The sequence below is a fragment of the Python bivittatus genome, unplaced genomic scaffold (assembly GCF_059951505.1).
Source record: "Python bivittatus isolate LINGU-HERP-01145 unplaced genomic scaffold, Pbiv_v1 ctg000850_np1212, whole genome shotgun sequence".
In the NCBI taxonomy this organism is placed as follows: Eukaryota; Metazoa; Chordata; class Lepidosauria; order Squamata; family Pythonidae; genus Python; species Python bivittatus.
The window spans coordinates 4816877-4832870 of record NW_028277112.1 but is presented as its reverse complement, the minus strand read 5'-3'; the positions used below and the strand labels follow the sequence as shown (position 1 = coordinate 4832870).

The window sequence follows — 15994 nt, the reverse complement described above, 5'->3', positions numbered from 1 at the left end:
ACAATAAAAAATAATTTCCCCTCTCTTCATTTTTTTTTCAGGACAATGCCAGCGCATTGTATGTTGCAACCCAAAATGGACACACACCTTTGGTCAGATTTCTTATCAGTAATAATATTGATCTGGATGCTCAGTCTCAGGTGACACTTTGTTACTGTTGTTTTCTCATGTTATGTCTCTGACATTTCTTGACATTCTCTGAAAGTGGCGATAGCTACAACTGTGCATAATTCAGGACATAAAAGGAGAACTGCAGTCTGTATAAAGCAGTGTTGTCCAAACTTGGCCACTTTAAGATGAGTGGACTGCAATTCCCAGAATTCCCCAGCCAGCCATGCTGGCTGGGGAATTCTGGGAGTTGCAGTCCACTCATCTTAAAGTGGCCAAGTTTGGACAACACTGGTATAAAGCAATTAAGCATTTTGTATTCTGTCAGTTTTGGAGGGTGAATGTTAGAATATGCCCAACTCTGAAATAAATGTAAGTAAAAGTGTTTAACTGGTAAAATTATGCATTCACGTTTTCAGATGTATGCAGCTCATACATTTGCTAGCGATGTAAGAGATTCCTTTGCAAATAAATTTGGGTGATTTGCTTGCATCTGACATTGCAGTGGAACAAACACTAGCATCAAAGCGCTCATCTTCCTCATTCAAAAATCTCGAATTTAACTGAAAAAAGATACGCGATGAAAGTTTTGTGCAAATAGCAGTAGCTGTTACCGAAAAAAGATTGAATGAAATTACAGTTAAAAAACCTGCATATGAAAAATTGACAGGGTGAAATTTAGTAGAATTTCTTAATTAAAAAGAAAAAAAGGTGGTAAACGGTATGTGCCAATGTGTTCATGTGACAAGATATAGCATATGCAAATAATTAAGTTTTCTACAATTTAACAAAATTGCAAAAAAAAAAGTCAGTATTCCGCAATACTGCTCTTTTAACAGGAACATTAAAGAGGACAGGACTTTTAGCAATCTGCACATTGTTATTTTATTTCAGAAGTAACTCACTCTAAGTTATTTAGGACTGTAGCCAAATAGTCTGTACCAGGGGTGTCTGCAAGGAGGGATCAAAAAAGTCAACATGGCGGCCACAGTCACATGATGAAAGCCGTGTTCTTTTATGAGTGTTGTGACGGATGTAAAAAACAGTGGTACTTCAATTGCATGCAGGTAATCCTTGACTTACAACCATTCATTCAGCAACTGTTCGAAGTTAAAGCAGCACTGAAGGAACCAACTTACGACCAGTCCCTGAAGTTATGACCCTTGGAGTGCCCCCACGGTCACGGGATCAAAATTCAGGCACTTGGCAGCCCACCTGCACTTACAACTGTAGGGGCACTTCAACTCCACCCACCCGCCTATCTCCCCCCATCTATGTCACCCATCTATGCCCTTTTGGCTCCCTGCCACCCTGTGTTCCGCTGCCTCAGCTGACCTTCGCCATCTTCTTGCTCCCACTGCTGACCAAGCATGCCTGGCTGCTGGCCGCATGAGGCTTTCTTCCACAGGTCACGAACAGCAGTTTCCTCATGAGACCTGGGGAAGATGGCCTCATGTGGCCAGCAGCTGCCTTGCGAAGGGCCAGGGCGGGGACACCTCGTCAGCAGCAGGAGCAGAAAGATGGCAAAAGTCAGCTGGGGCGGCAGAATGCAAGGCTGCAGGGGCCTCGGAGTACAGGGTGGCAAGGGAGACTGCGGCTGGGCCCGGGCTGGGCTGGGCTGGGCTGGGGTAGGGTGGTTGCAGCTTTGTGCCACGCTGCTGGGCTGGACTGGGACTGGGCTTTGTGCTGCAGCTCTGGGGCCGCTTCTTGCAATCCCAGAGCTGCGGTGCAGCAAGCCCAGCCCCAGCCTGACCCAGCAGCGCGGTGCAAAGGGGCTTCTTGGTGTGAAGAATTTGGAGTAAAACTCCAGATTTGTAGTGGATGTGGTACTCATAAAGTTCAACTAAGGTAATGTATAAACTAGCCATTTGAATAGTGGCTTTTTTAATAGAATAGTGGAAACCTTCAATAGCGTTATCGGAATAAGGTATTTGATTTGTTACTGAAGGATTTTCATCACATTTTAAAACTTCTAAACCTGGTCAAGCATGATTTCTTATGAACAAATAGTACAGTTTCATGATGTTATTTTTCCTCTCTCTACAGCAAAATAATTCTCCTCTACATTTGGCCATCATAAAAAACAACTTATCAGTGATAAATAGTTTAATAAATGCAAACCATAACATAAATTCCCTAAATAAGGTAAGAAATTCTTTATTAGAATCATGTGACTTGAAGACTGGAGACAATGTTTTCTTTTGTGTGTGTGTGTGTTTGTATACACACACACACACACACATGCTATACTTTTTAAAGAATATGGTACAAAATAACGTGAGCATTATAATTTGATTTATGGCGAGGCTGCCCTTTATAGCACCTTTCTCCAGGCTACTACCTTTACTTCAACTCCCAAATATAAAGTGTATCCAGGAAACCAATACAACCCTCTGAGACAAAATTACCATGGAAATAATCCTTGTATTTTTAACAAAGGTAAAAACAAAATCTCCAGTTCAAGTTCAGCTTCTTAGCTTCTGAGTCTGCCAGGTACTTTTCCTAATTTCCACGTAAGCGCACACAGAGAGCAAACAACAACATTGCCACATTTATTTTTAGAAAAAGTTTGAATAACTTGTTTATTCTGGTTTAAAAACTATTCCAGAATATGTTATGCAGAAATTAATACCTTCATCTGCAAGAGGAAACACTTTTAAAATAATAACAATAATAAAAAAACAATAGGTTTGCATACAGATTTGGAATGAAATTATTGAATCACTAGGACTTCAGTTGATTTAAGTTCATTTGCTACCTAGTATTATTTATTTTATGTTACCATATCTGTAACCTCTCAATTCCAGTGGATTAAGGGCAGGAAACAACAAAGTCAAGTGCAAAAGACAAAAAAGTAAAATCTCAATGTAAACAATTAAAGTAATATCATTAAAAGCCATTAATAAACATAATGGGCACTATTAAAACAAATATAATCTTGTGTAATCTATGGACCAAACGCATCTAGAACAAAACTGTTTTAGCTGGTTTACAAACTGCCAGCAGCATTGGGGCCACCTTTACCTCTGGGGCGGGAGGAGAAAGGGGGCTGCCACTGAGAAAGCTCACTGCCTGGTCCACGTCCCTAAACTTGCAAGGAGGAGAAACTTGCGACAGGCCCTGAGTCAAACCCATTGATTGCCACATTAATTCAATTCTTTGCATAATGTGAATATTAATTTTTGTTACATTTTTTAATGGAAAAGATTTCTGAATAATAATATCCTTTACTTTACATCCACAAGAGACATCAAACGCCTTTACATCTGGCAGCAGACCTTGGAAACGTGGATGTAATAGAAATGCTGCTAAAGGCAGGCTGTGACTTCAGCATTTTAGATAAGGTATTCATAATTCTATTAAAACGCAATTCTCCTACATGTCTTGGTTTGATTTTCAGATGATCCTTATTAAATAGAATTCTTGATTTAAGTTAGCCCTTAAAACTTGCAACTGGTATAATGGAATAAGGTCTGTGAGGTCAGACATAACATTACAGTGGTACCTCTACTTACGAACGCCCCTACATACGAAAATTTCAAGATATGACCAGCTCCGGCACCAAAAATTTACCTCTACTTACGAACTTGCCTTGACTTACGAACCGGATCCGCGGCCATTTTCCCTGCTGCCACGCGGTCGCGGCTTCCTGTGGGCGAGATCGCGGTAGCAAGGAGATGTTCGGTGAGGCTCGTGGTGTGTTTTGTGGTGTTTTGGAAGGTTTTGGAAGGTGTTTGGTGTGCTTGTCAGCATGGCTCCAAAGAAAATGCAGAGTAGGCTTGGCAAGAATAAGGCTTTGAAGAAAAAAGTGACGATCCAACTTAAGAAGGACATTATAGAAAAGCACAATTGTGGTATTCGTGTGACTGATCTGGCCTCAGAGTACAAGATGGCGAAGTTGACCATCTCGACTATTCTGAAGAATAAAGATGCCATCAGAGGAGCTGATGTGGCAAAAGGAGTGACAATCTTAACGAGGAAGAGGACACAAGTGGTGGAAGAGGTGGAAAAGCTGTTGTTGATGTGGCTGAATGAAAAACAGCTGGCAGGTGATAGCGTGAGTGAAGCTATCATCTGTGAAAAAGCCAGGAAGCTGCACAGTGATTTACTGCGGGAAAACCCCTCTACCAGTGCAGCAAGTGAGGAATTTAAAGCCAGCAGAGGCTGGTTTGAGAAATTCCGCAAGAGAAGTGGCATCCGCAGTGTGGCAAGACATGGTGAGGCTTCCAGTTCTGACAAGGCTGCTGCAGAAGCCTACCAGAAAGACTTTGAGGACTTCATGAAGGCGGAAGGATATGTCGCTCGGCAAGTGTTCAACTGTGACGAGACAGGGTTCTTCTGGAAGAAGATGCCAAACAGAACTTACATCACGCGGGAGGAAAAGGCACTGCCAGGGCACAAGCCCATGAAGGACAGATTGATCCTTTTGCTGTGTGCGAACCCAAGCAGCGACCTGAAGATTAAGCTGTACCATTCCCAGACTCCTTGTGCGTTCAGGGACCACAATGTGAACAAGGCCAGACTGCCTGTCATGTGGAGGGCCAATGCGAGAGCATGGGTCACAAGGCAGTTGTTCATGGAATGGCTGCACGAGGTGTTCGCGCCCAGCATTAAAAAATACCTGTCTGAGAACCAGCTGCCTGAAAGGTGCCTTCTCCTGATGGACAATGCCCCGGCACACCCTCCAGCCTTGGTGGATGACATGGACGCCGAGTATGATTTCATAAAGGTCAAGTTCCTCCCCCCCAACACGACACCTCTTCTGCAGCCCATGGACCAGCAAGTGATCTGCAACTTTAAGAAGCTCTACACAAAGGCGCTCTTCACCAGGTGTTTCAATGTCACTGAGGAAACATCCTTGACTCTGAAAGAGTTTTGGAAGAAACATTTCAGTGTCCTCCACTGTATCAGCCTCATTGACAAAACCTGGAGAGATGTCACCTGCCGGACCTTAAACTCAGCCTGGAGGAAACTGTGGTCAGAATGTGTCGCTGAACGTGAGTTTGAAGGGTCTGATGCAGAGGTAGTGGAGGAGATTGTGTCCATGGACAAGAGCATGGGTCTGGTTGTGGATGATGCGGACATAGAGGAGCTTGTTGAGGACCATAAGGAGGAGCTGACCACAGAAGAACTTGCTCAGCTCCAGAGTGAGCAACAGAAAGTGCTTGGCGAGGAGCATTCCACTGAAGAGGAGGAGGAGGGGGAGGAGATGAGCAGTGATGCAATAAAATCCATCATGCAGAAATGGAATGAGTGCCAGGATTTCATTGAGAAGCACCACCCCAACCGAACTGTGACAACCAGAGCATTGAACATGATGAACGACGTGTTCTCTCATTTCCGGAGGGTTATGCAGCGCAGGAAAAAACAACTGACTTTAGACAGGTTTTTCCCCAGAACTGAGCCTGGAGCTAAGAGGCAAAGAAGAGAGGAAACCCCTAAAGGAGATCTCCCCGATGTCCTTTTGGAGGGGGACTCTCCCTCCAAACAATAACTGCCTCCCCACCCCATTCTCCCTCTTCATGTTTTTGTGGTTTAAAAATAAAATGCATATGTTTCAGAACTGTTTAACCGTATGTATTTACATTGAACCTTATGGGGAAAATGTGCCTCGACTTGCGACCAAATTCGTAGGGCGGGTTAGCCATATTTACATTGAACCTTATGGGGATATTTGCCTCGTGGTGCGACCAAATTCGGAGGGCGGAACGGATTAACCGTATTTACATTGAACCTTATGGGAAAATTTACCTCGACTTGCGACCAACTCGACTCGCGACCAGAGTCACGGAACGGATTAAGTTCGTAAGTAGAGGTACCACTGTACTTGTTCTTTGTATTTATAAATCCAAAGTAGTATGTTTCCTAAAAAGTGTTTTCTATTCTGATTCATCTGGTGCCACTTAGCAGCCATATGAAAACTTCTCCAAAGTGTTTTTGCTGTTTCAGACTTCCATTTCTCCTGGAGACCCTTGTTCCCAGAACAGAAGAAATTACAGCAGTTAATAGAATTGCTAAAACAACTTCTGTCCACCATGAGTTACTGATGCAGATTGAATCTCATCTGTGGGAACTGTTCCAAAGCATCACAGCTGAATTAGCCATGTTTTTTGATGGAAGTTAAATTTCTCTGTAACTCACAGATGCAGATAGAAAATCCAACAAGAAACTTTGGTGGTCAGAATGGAACATTTTTAAGTACCTGAAGTGACTTGAATTCATTGTCCAATGTTATAGATTGATTTCTGGAACTGACCCAAATTTGGCAGGGCTTGTCTGTACTTTTATATACTACGTTCTTGTTTGCAAATGTGTGAACCATATGCATCTTGCAACATGCCTATTTATTTTAAATAAATAATTTAAAATGTAATATAAAGCTTGGGACTAGATCCATATTGGTAAACCTAGAACCTAGCCCGCTGAAATGCAATTAAGACAGTGAACGCATGGGATTTCTGAGCAAGCATGACATGGAATTACTCATTCTGTGAGGCACACACATTAAAGTGCCCTTCTCTCTGGCCCTGTTGCATTGTAGGGACCACTACAATGAGCCCAAAGGAGTTGCAGCTTGCCATCAGTGGGAGGGAATGTGTGTCCTCCTTTTGTGGGCTACTGCTTTTGATATAAATCCACTGACATAAAGGGATTACAGAGTTAACCTACTAAAACCATATAGATATGTGTGGTCTTGAACTGCCAAGAGCAGGAATGTACTTGGATTCAGAAGAGTCTGTGGTTGGCCAAGAGGAGACTGACTTGCAAGCAGTCCTGTGCAAACCACAGCTCTTAGCAGAGATTTCCACTTATTTACAAATGGGTGGTGCTCTTAGAACTTCCAAGGACAGTGAAAGTCAAACAAGTGCAGGCATAAATGAACAGGATATGTATTAAAGCTAAGCAAAGAAAAAGGAGGTGCAGATAGGTAGGCATTACTAGCATAAAAGAGCAAAATTGGTTTTCAGATCTAAATCAACCTTCCCAGTGCTCTTCCCAGCATTTGCGGTCAGCGTGGACATTTTGAGAGTGGCCTCTGGTTCTGTCCCAGCTGGGGCAATGCATGTGAAAAAGGGGCAGGGCTTTGATCATGCAGTTGCAACCCTCATCTTGACCTTTTTGGCAAACACCCTCCCCACACACAGATGCCCCTGCCGGAGCATGCTGGACTGAGAATATGAAGATGAAATAAAAGGCTGCGGAATTTTAGAAACAGGTCATTCATTAGACCATTTGTGAGGAATATCTTAAGACAGTGCATCATAGGAGATAGTTTCTTGGGCTTGAACTAGGGAGATTTAAGTCCAAATCCTTGTGTTTGCAATGAATCACCAATTAGCTGTTGGCAGGTCATCAATATTTGTCATCCTGACTTCTCTGCAGGGTTGTTATGAAGCTATCCAGCAACTTTCCTTTAGCAACTGCAAGAGATGAGTTGGTGGATAAATGTGTAACTTTTCAGGCTTAATTTGACTCTACCATCAGAAATGTAACTGAATTTTGTTGAAAAATAGGGATTAATCAAATGTTAGTGTATGCCCCCTGGCACAGTATAATTTTACCATGAAGTTAGGGTGCTGCAATGAATCCCAAAATTTGGCACCTGCAAGATAGAGAGGAGATCCTAGAAATGAGGTGGTTCCATTTCTCTGTTCTCTTCTGAGGCTTTTGGGGTTTTCTTTTTTGGTTTCAGAATGCAAGTGGTGAGAGGGAAATTATTTAGACAAGTAAAATGGCCAGTCTAAACATTCTTCAGGGGAGCAGGGTGCTTGCAGGGGGGATGTAAAAAAAAATCAGGATGGCAGTCAAAATAGCCCAATCAAAGCCTTTTTGTGTGTGCGCAATGTCACATGGAGATTGAAGAAGGCTGGGAATTTGATCACATGGTCACAACCACCATTGTGGCTTTTTTTATGCACCACCTCCACCCCCCGAGATATCACTGCTCTGGGGTATATTTTGTAACTGGGAAGGATCTGTTGGATCTTCCACCCTTCTTGTCATTGTTAACAAGACTCTGAATGGTACTGTCTGTAATGGAGGCAAATTATTGTGCAGTGATAAGATGGATTTCCCTCATGGTGGGAAAAATATCCAGTCATCTCTCTGCTTACCATGAGGTGAGGCTGAAGTTGGGGAAGGAGCTAACAGATGGTATACTAGGGGTTTTAGCTCTGTCTCAGAACCTAATCTGCAGGTCAGGTGGGGCTTTCCATTTTTGCTTTACTAAGGCTACCCATCTCCTGGATTACTTGCAGCACCTGATCCAAGAAATTTCCTGTAAAGCGGGAGAGGCTCTCCCCTCCTTTAATGACCAGCTTGACTTGCCCACATACCTCCCACCATTCCATGCATGGTGCTGGCTGAAGCAGGTCTTTTGCTTCAGTCAATGCCACCAATTATACAGCCTGACACAATGCATGATCTTCCTCCTTCAGCATGTGCCACCACCGCATGATGTGCCAGCAGCCATGCTGGCAGTCCATGCTCAGTAGGCACTGCTCCTGCTTAGGTAGGACCACCATACTCACAACCTGCTAATGTGACTTCCAACACACCATGCATGGAATCTTGGAGGGGAGTGTAAATATGACTTCAGAGAGTCATATCTTTCAGCCAGCAGACAGCTTGCCCATCAGCCACTACCCACCATGGTTGACTGAAAGTGACCAATACAAGCTGGGTGGATTCCAATCCTGCTGCATCATCAGCTCAATTACTACCAAAGCACCCCACCTCATGCAAATAGCAAGGCCCCCTTTGGGAGAAAATGGAAAACACCAACTTAGGTTAGGAAAAAAACTAAGCTGCACTTGGCTATGGGGATGAGAAGAAACCTGTATCATGTGAAGGTGTCCTTCAAGAACTGCTAGCCAGACATCACTGAACCAAAGTTAGTGGGGCATGTAAATGTATCCTTAGTCACTAACTTGTTTTTTAAGAAGTCTACTCAGAATTCCACAAATTTAATAGTTTAGAAACACTTATGAGTTGGAAATGTTTGTGCTTTTACATGGAATGGTGAAAAGAGATAAAGTTAGGTAATTTGCAGGATTGTTAACATTTTAAGAGGAAATAGAGAATCCATGGAAACATTTTACCTACTTAGATACAGATTTAGATTGCTATAAAAAGTACCTCCCAGATGAAGTGGGTAAAATTGATCCCAACCATATAGTCTCAACAAGTGCTGCTTAGCTCCCTGCTGGCCAAAACGACCATGATTTTTTTTTTTTAATTTTTCAGGATTTTGAAACACTTCTCAAGATACATGGCAGTTAGAGAATTTTGCAACATATTTCTGTACCTTAGCATAGAAATGTTGTTGGTCTATGTTTGATAACTCATACTGCTTACATTTTTAGCAAGGAAAAACTGCACTTGCTGTAGCATCCAGAAGCAATCATGCCTTGGTTGTAGACATGATTATAAAAGCAGAGAGGTACTACATCTGGAAACAGGTAGGAAACAACTTATTTAGCTTTTTTTGCTCAAGCATGTTTCTCCATTATTTGAATCCTGTTAGCAAAATATGTCATTTTCAGATCTGGATTTTGAAGTCTCCTTGCAGAACTGCTAGAAAATGTTAAACCAGAAGTATCTCATTTCTTTCTCTTCCCCTTCTACTTTGCCCAGCAGCCCTTGCTTATGTCATCACTGCTAAGATATTGAGTAAGAAGTTAAACTTGATTTTTAACTTCCTCTATGTACTAATGAACTCTTGGCTTTGCAGCTTTCTTTCTTCACTGATTGTACTGGAAACTGACAGAAGAAATCACTGCACTTGTAGAAAATTGTGGTCTCCAAAGAGAATTTTCATGGAGTGCAATCCAAAATGCGCCTGCTTGGATATATTGGCTACATATTACAAACTAGGAAGGAGGAGAGTTTAAAACCTCCCTGGCAGACACCTAAAGATAATTACAATAGGGCTGCCATGATACAGGCTGACAGCTGGGGAATTCTTAATCCTTCTACCAGGATTTATTCCTTCAGCACAGCTCTAGGAAAACAGAAGGGAAGGTCTTGGGGAATCTTCTGCCCAAAATCTAGAAGGACAGAGCAAAACTTGGACCAATCCATAATCTCAAGGAATAGGTTGGTAACAGTGCTACCTTCTATGCGGGAAACTTTTATTGAAAAATTCCCTTATGAAACCACAAAACTAGATCTACAGATATAAAAAAAGTTGTTGTTGGAAAATGCTAATATAGAGAAAACAAGAGAAGGCAATAATCATGTACATAGAATACCAAATACAATCAGTATAGTCAGCCTACCTAATCTAGTTACTAATTACCTCCTTGAATAAGGTGTCAGCTATGTCAAAACTAGTGCAAGATGTTGAAGGCTTGTTTATTGCCACCCCCACTGCTCTCTGATGGTAATTTGGACCTCCCCCATCCCAGTACTGTGGGACCCTGGACTTTGTCCCAAGCTCTAGCCCTAGATGCCCCCTTCCTTGACACTCTTGGGCAAAGCTCTGTAGGACAGGACCCAAAGAAATATGGCAAATCTATCAATGGATTGACTGCATAGAATTGCAAACCCTCCATTTTTGCTGGAGAAACCAAGGAAATTCTAGTCTGTGTACCGTATGGCATTTCTTTCTTCTGCTGAAAACAATAGAGGATGGAGGACAGAGCAAAATTGCAAATGAAACAGATTTAGCTAGGACTTACCTGGCTTATTGTTTTGTGATAATATTAACTATATTGATAGGGAAATGTACATCTTCCCACTTGTCTTGTGTATGAAGTTATAGATGAGGTTTGTTTTTTAGCATGAGAAACTGTTCTGTACCACAAAGAATGGAATGAGTTGCTTTGGAGCCTGGTTACTATAATCTGGATAAATATATCTGCTGATGCTTTTATGAACATGGGCAAAGGAGGACAGTAACATTTCATTACAAAGAGCAGCCAAAGGAAATCAGAGCCGATATTGATTTCTGAGTAAATTTGTAATAGAAAGTGCTCCAATACCTGTTATGGACAAACAAGGAGAGTTCACTTCCACATTATTTCCTGCTACATTATAAGTCAATCCCTTAACAATGGAAAGGAGCTATGAAATAACTTTGTGCAGATAAATATGTGGTATAAAAGAAGTAGGACTATTTGGGGAAGCACATTACACTGCATGCATTTTTTTTTAGATCCAAAGCTTGATTGGTGAGCAGATTTAAGTCTCTATTTTTACGCCAGAACCTGGTGAACAAGGCCTACAGAACTGAAGAACTGAGTATTCCTGAAAGATTTGGCATTCAGTACCATATATCTGGTATTATCAGGGTTGATTTTGTAAAGCATTTGAAGTAAAATCCAAAGATTATAGTTCTTTGAGGTAGAAAACAAATTACTTGAAGAATACATGATCTGATATCTGAAATTTGCTTTGCAGGAGCATCAGTGTGATGATGTGTCAAACCTATCTTTTAAACAAGATCATAACATGCAGACCAAACAGATCCGCGCATCTCTTTGGAATCTAGCTTATAATGGGTTAAAAATGCGAGAATGGACAAAACTGGCACAGTTTTGGAAGTTTACAGATGAACAAATCAAAGCAATAGAAGAACAGTGGACAGGTAATTTACTGAATTAAAAACCCAGCGTTCTCTTTCCAAACACAGGAAAGTTAACTAAAATCCAACACATTACTTCTGAATTATATAGAATTCTCTCTATATAAATCTCACTCCTTCCTGTGTTTTTTAAAAAAATGGGGTGGGAAGAGAAATCAGAATAAAATAACTATTGGATATTTTTGCAAATGTTGAGAGTTGTTTCCAAGCTAACATAGAAAAATTAATAATTTATGTGTGTGCTTAAAGAAAAACAAAGCATACTTTCATTGCAGTATGTTCGATGTGCTAATCTTGGCAGAGAGTAGGTCTTAAGATGCAATAAAATCCCCCTACTTTCAGTTTGAATATGAGACTATAGCTTTTATTTTGTGAAGTTTCTCAAACAGTACGTTAAAGGTGTATATTGTCACATAGGCCAGTCAAAATGCAAGACATTAAAAATAAAAATGGTGGACTTAGGGCCCACCTTTATGAGCTTCATCACTATCCCAGCTGCAGTCTCCAATATATATTATTATAGGCACCTATCTCAATATTTACATTCCTTCAGAATAGATAAATAAAAGGTGTTTTGGAAATTGACAAAGATTCTTTTAATGCTTGCTGCTGTAGCCAAACAAGACTGGCTAAGTTGTTCCCTTTATAAAAAGCTTTTCCTGCCAGAAGCTCTCTTGTACACAACTATTAATAAGTGCAGCTCTTATATTTTGCATTTGATCAGCCAATTATGTTCAAAGATACCTAACATGGTTTCATCTGTCCCTTCTTACCCGTTTGGTCTTCAGTAATACTTGAATTCTAGCTAAAACAAATACAGTAAAAGATTAGAGGACTGGGAAACAATTATATCCCTTCATCAGGATTTCATAAATGCCCATTTAGTATACAGGTAATCCTTGACTTACGACCACTCATTTAATGACAGTTTGAATTTACAACAGCGCTGAAAAAAGTGACTTATGACTGGTCCTTGCAGTTATGACTGTTGCAGCGTCCCCACAGTCACATGATCAAAATTCAGGCACTTGGCAACTGGCATGTATTTACAGTGGTTACAATGTCCTGGGGTCATGTGATCACCATTTGCAACCTTCCCAGGGGGCTTCCAACAAGCAAAATCAATGGGGAAAGCCAGATTTGCTTAATGGCTGCACAATTCACTTAACAATCATGGCAAAAAGGTAATAAAATAGGGCCCGACTTACTTAACAACATCACTTAGCAACAGAAGTTCCAGTCCCAATTGTGGTTGTAAGTCAAGAACTACCTGTACATGGAATAGGAAGGAGCCTTGTTCCATTAGACTAAGTGAAAAATTAGTTTTTTAATTTGTTACTCTTTACTATTGCGGATTGGACTGGGCCTGGAATATAAAATAAACACTATAAAGGAACATTCTTCCCTTACTCTTGAACATCTAAGGAGCAATCTCCATTGATAGAGGAAAAACAGACATACAAGGCGTCTTCATCCTTTGAGTATGGTCTAAAATAAGCTTGTTTGCACTCCAACTGATTGTTCTTTCAGCACCTGTTCTCACTGATTCCCCATACCAGCTTGAGCCTGCCCATATTTTATTTGTATCTTGAGAGGAGAGGGTTGGGGATAATGGATTAGGGAGGGATATTTTTTGTGACAGGGCATATACTCTGAAATGATCTTTCAAAGGAGATTCAACTGGCATCACAGTAGTTCTCTCTTTAACATAAGAATAAAATGTTTTGATTGCCTTGGAATTTTGTTTATATGGTGATGTCTTTTGTACATCTTTCAGATGGTTGAATTATTCTGTCCCATTCAGTTTTATGGCATAGCTCAGATGCTTATTCCATTATATTATTGACATTTTAAACTTTATATGCTGCCCTGGAGCATACTTTTTGGGATGAAAAATAGCCATTTTGTTTTGTTTCTCTAGAGCACTGAAAATACTTAGATAAGAGGAGTGGGGCAATAAACCCCCTCCCAAATGCATATCCAACTGTGGGTGGACATGCCCATGCTACCGAAAGGAAGCGTTTATTGTGGCACAGTGCAGCTGCTTCTGAGATAGATGTTATCTGTAAAGTTCCCTGGATGTTACATGGGAGATCCAAAGATTAAAAAAAAAAAAAATCAAGCGATTTAACAAACAACAGATCAGGAAAGGCTACTTAATCCTTTCCATTCCTGTTATTTTCTCAAAATCATACAGGCCAAAGCTATTGCCTCACCTGTGGAGAGAAAGATACAGAACCTCCATAACTTTCATCCTAGATAGCAAAAACAACTCGGGAAGTGACATTTTGACTGTGCTAATCGAGTGGCGCTGAAGGGGGCTGAATAACAGTCTCCTACAACAACTTTTTAGTATTAAAAAAGACTATTGTCATCAGATTTTTGTTTATGTCTCATTCATGTAACATCTACCTCAACAGTACCTCTACCTCTATGTATTTGCAAACTGCTGCTGAAAAGACATTTCTATATATGCAGTAGATCTCTTCATGTTTCCCCTTAAGAATTCGTGAAGGGAGCAAAAGAGGTTAATAGGCCTGTTCTTCATTATGCTCTACCCCTACCAATCTCTTCCACCTTCCATTTCCAACAAAAAAGCTTAAGAATCTAGGCAAACACTTTTGAAACAGATCTTTGCAGCCAAAAATGTGACATAGAAACATTTTCTCCAAACAGTAGGCTAACATTTTGTATAACATTTTCCTCTAGGGAAAAAGAGCTACAAGGAACATGGACACAGAATGTTTCTAATCTGGTTACATGGTGTTCTCATGGCTGGCCAGAATCCCATTAAACACTTATATGAGGATCTGGTGAGCGGGGGATTTCAGCAACTGGCTGGTGAGCAATTGTTGTAAACATCACTTAGATCCTGTTAGAGTGCTTCTCCTTTCCCTTCTGGGAAAGATTCAGGACAAAGTTAGATTACAGAGAGCTGATTTACAAAGATGCTCTTACCTGAAAGGGTCTTCAAGCAACACCTCCTAGGGAGAAGCCCCTTCAAAACACTTGAAGCAGCTTCTTTCCAGGAGCCAAATGACTTCATTCACCTGGCTCTTATTCTCCAGTCCTGTTCCAGCAGAATAGATTGCTGTGGTAAAAGCGGGGAGGTTCCATACTTCAGACAGGGAAAGAGTCTAGATTGTTAAAAGCTTTGTATTTCTAGCAGAGTTTTCAGGGAATTCCTCATGTAGTTGTTTTAACCTAACGCTCTGCCTACGTATTGTAGATAATAGATTCTTGTAGCAAAAAGGGAACAAACTGTACTCACTGGGCAGGGAATGAGGAGGAAGAGAGCAACTTCCAATCAGGTGTTGGACCAGGAGTAAGAAGACCCAGGTTCTAGTCCACCCTGAGCTATGAAAGCTGACTGGGTGACTTGGGACCAGTCACTTTCTCAGCCCAACCTACCCTACAGGGTTGTTGTTGTGGGGGAAAATAGGAGGAGAGAGCACTGTGTATGCTGCCTGAATGAAAGGTGGGATATAAATCAAATACTTAAATGGGGAGGCAATCCAGGGAGGGAGAACATGCTCTTTTAACCAAAAAAAGAAAAACAATATGCTACACAAGCGTGCTGGACAGGGAGAAGTATAATCAAAATTTTTAAAAAATAAAACAAGGACCTGCAAATATAATTATGGATGTATGAATGCATTTCTAGGCAAAATCCACACTCAGTGAGTTTGATAGAATTATTTCTATGTAAGCACAGAATTGCAACTTAAAAGTCTGTTGACTTTATAAGCATGTAAGAGACAAAGTGGCAGTAAGCCAGTCAATATATCCAACTTCTTAGTAAAAGCAAGAAGCCAGTTTTATTTTGAAAGGGGTTTATTTCAACTTCATGAATCTGTAATAAAATTAGTCTCATTTTAAGTAACTACACTTTTTTGTTTAAAGTTGCACAGATGGTTGAGTGGCTACTAAAATTTGTATGTTAATTATGCCTGAACCTATTCACACCTGAAAAAGATTAAAGGCATGTTGTGTTTTCTGAATTCTAACAAGAGTATTTCCTCTTACAGAAAAGTTCAGAGCAGAAAATAATGCTGGCACAGAATCCAAGAAATGTTCAGTTTCATGAAATTCAAGGGAATTTGAAACAATGACATGGAATAATAAATGAATATTAAAATATTATTTACAAACAAATGCTCCAATGTTTCCCTATAAAGAAAGCCCTGAACATCTTCTCATCACTTCTGCAATATATCCCACCCCATCAACTTTGCAGCCCCACCCAACCAGGACTTCTCAACCTCCATTGACTCTTTCCAATCCCACTTCACCAGTCAG

At 40.8% G+C, this 15994-nt stretch overlaps 1 protein-coding gene across 1 annotated transcript in view; it reads left to right on the top strand.

Moving 5' to 3' along the window:
* Positions 1-15924, top strand: part of ANKDD1B (ankyrin repeat and death domain containing 1B) — a 35184-nt gene extending 19260 nt beyond the window's left edge. The window contains exons 9-15 of the mRNA XM_088130471.1: positions 42-140; positions 2155-2253; positions 3354-3452; positions 9474-9569; positions 11512-11698; positions 14405-14536; positions 15724-15924. Coding sequence (XP_087986597.1) covers positions 42-140; positions 2155-2253; positions 3354-3452; positions 9474-9569; positions 11512-11698; positions 14405-14536; positions 15724-15782 — 771 coding nt within the window. The 3' untranslated portion in view covers positions 15783-15924. The remainder of the gene's footprint in view (positions 1-41; positions 141-2154; positions 2254-3353; positions 3453-9473; positions 9570-11511; positions 11699-14404; positions 14537-15723) is intronic.
* Positions 15925-15994: the final 70 nt, after the last annotated feature.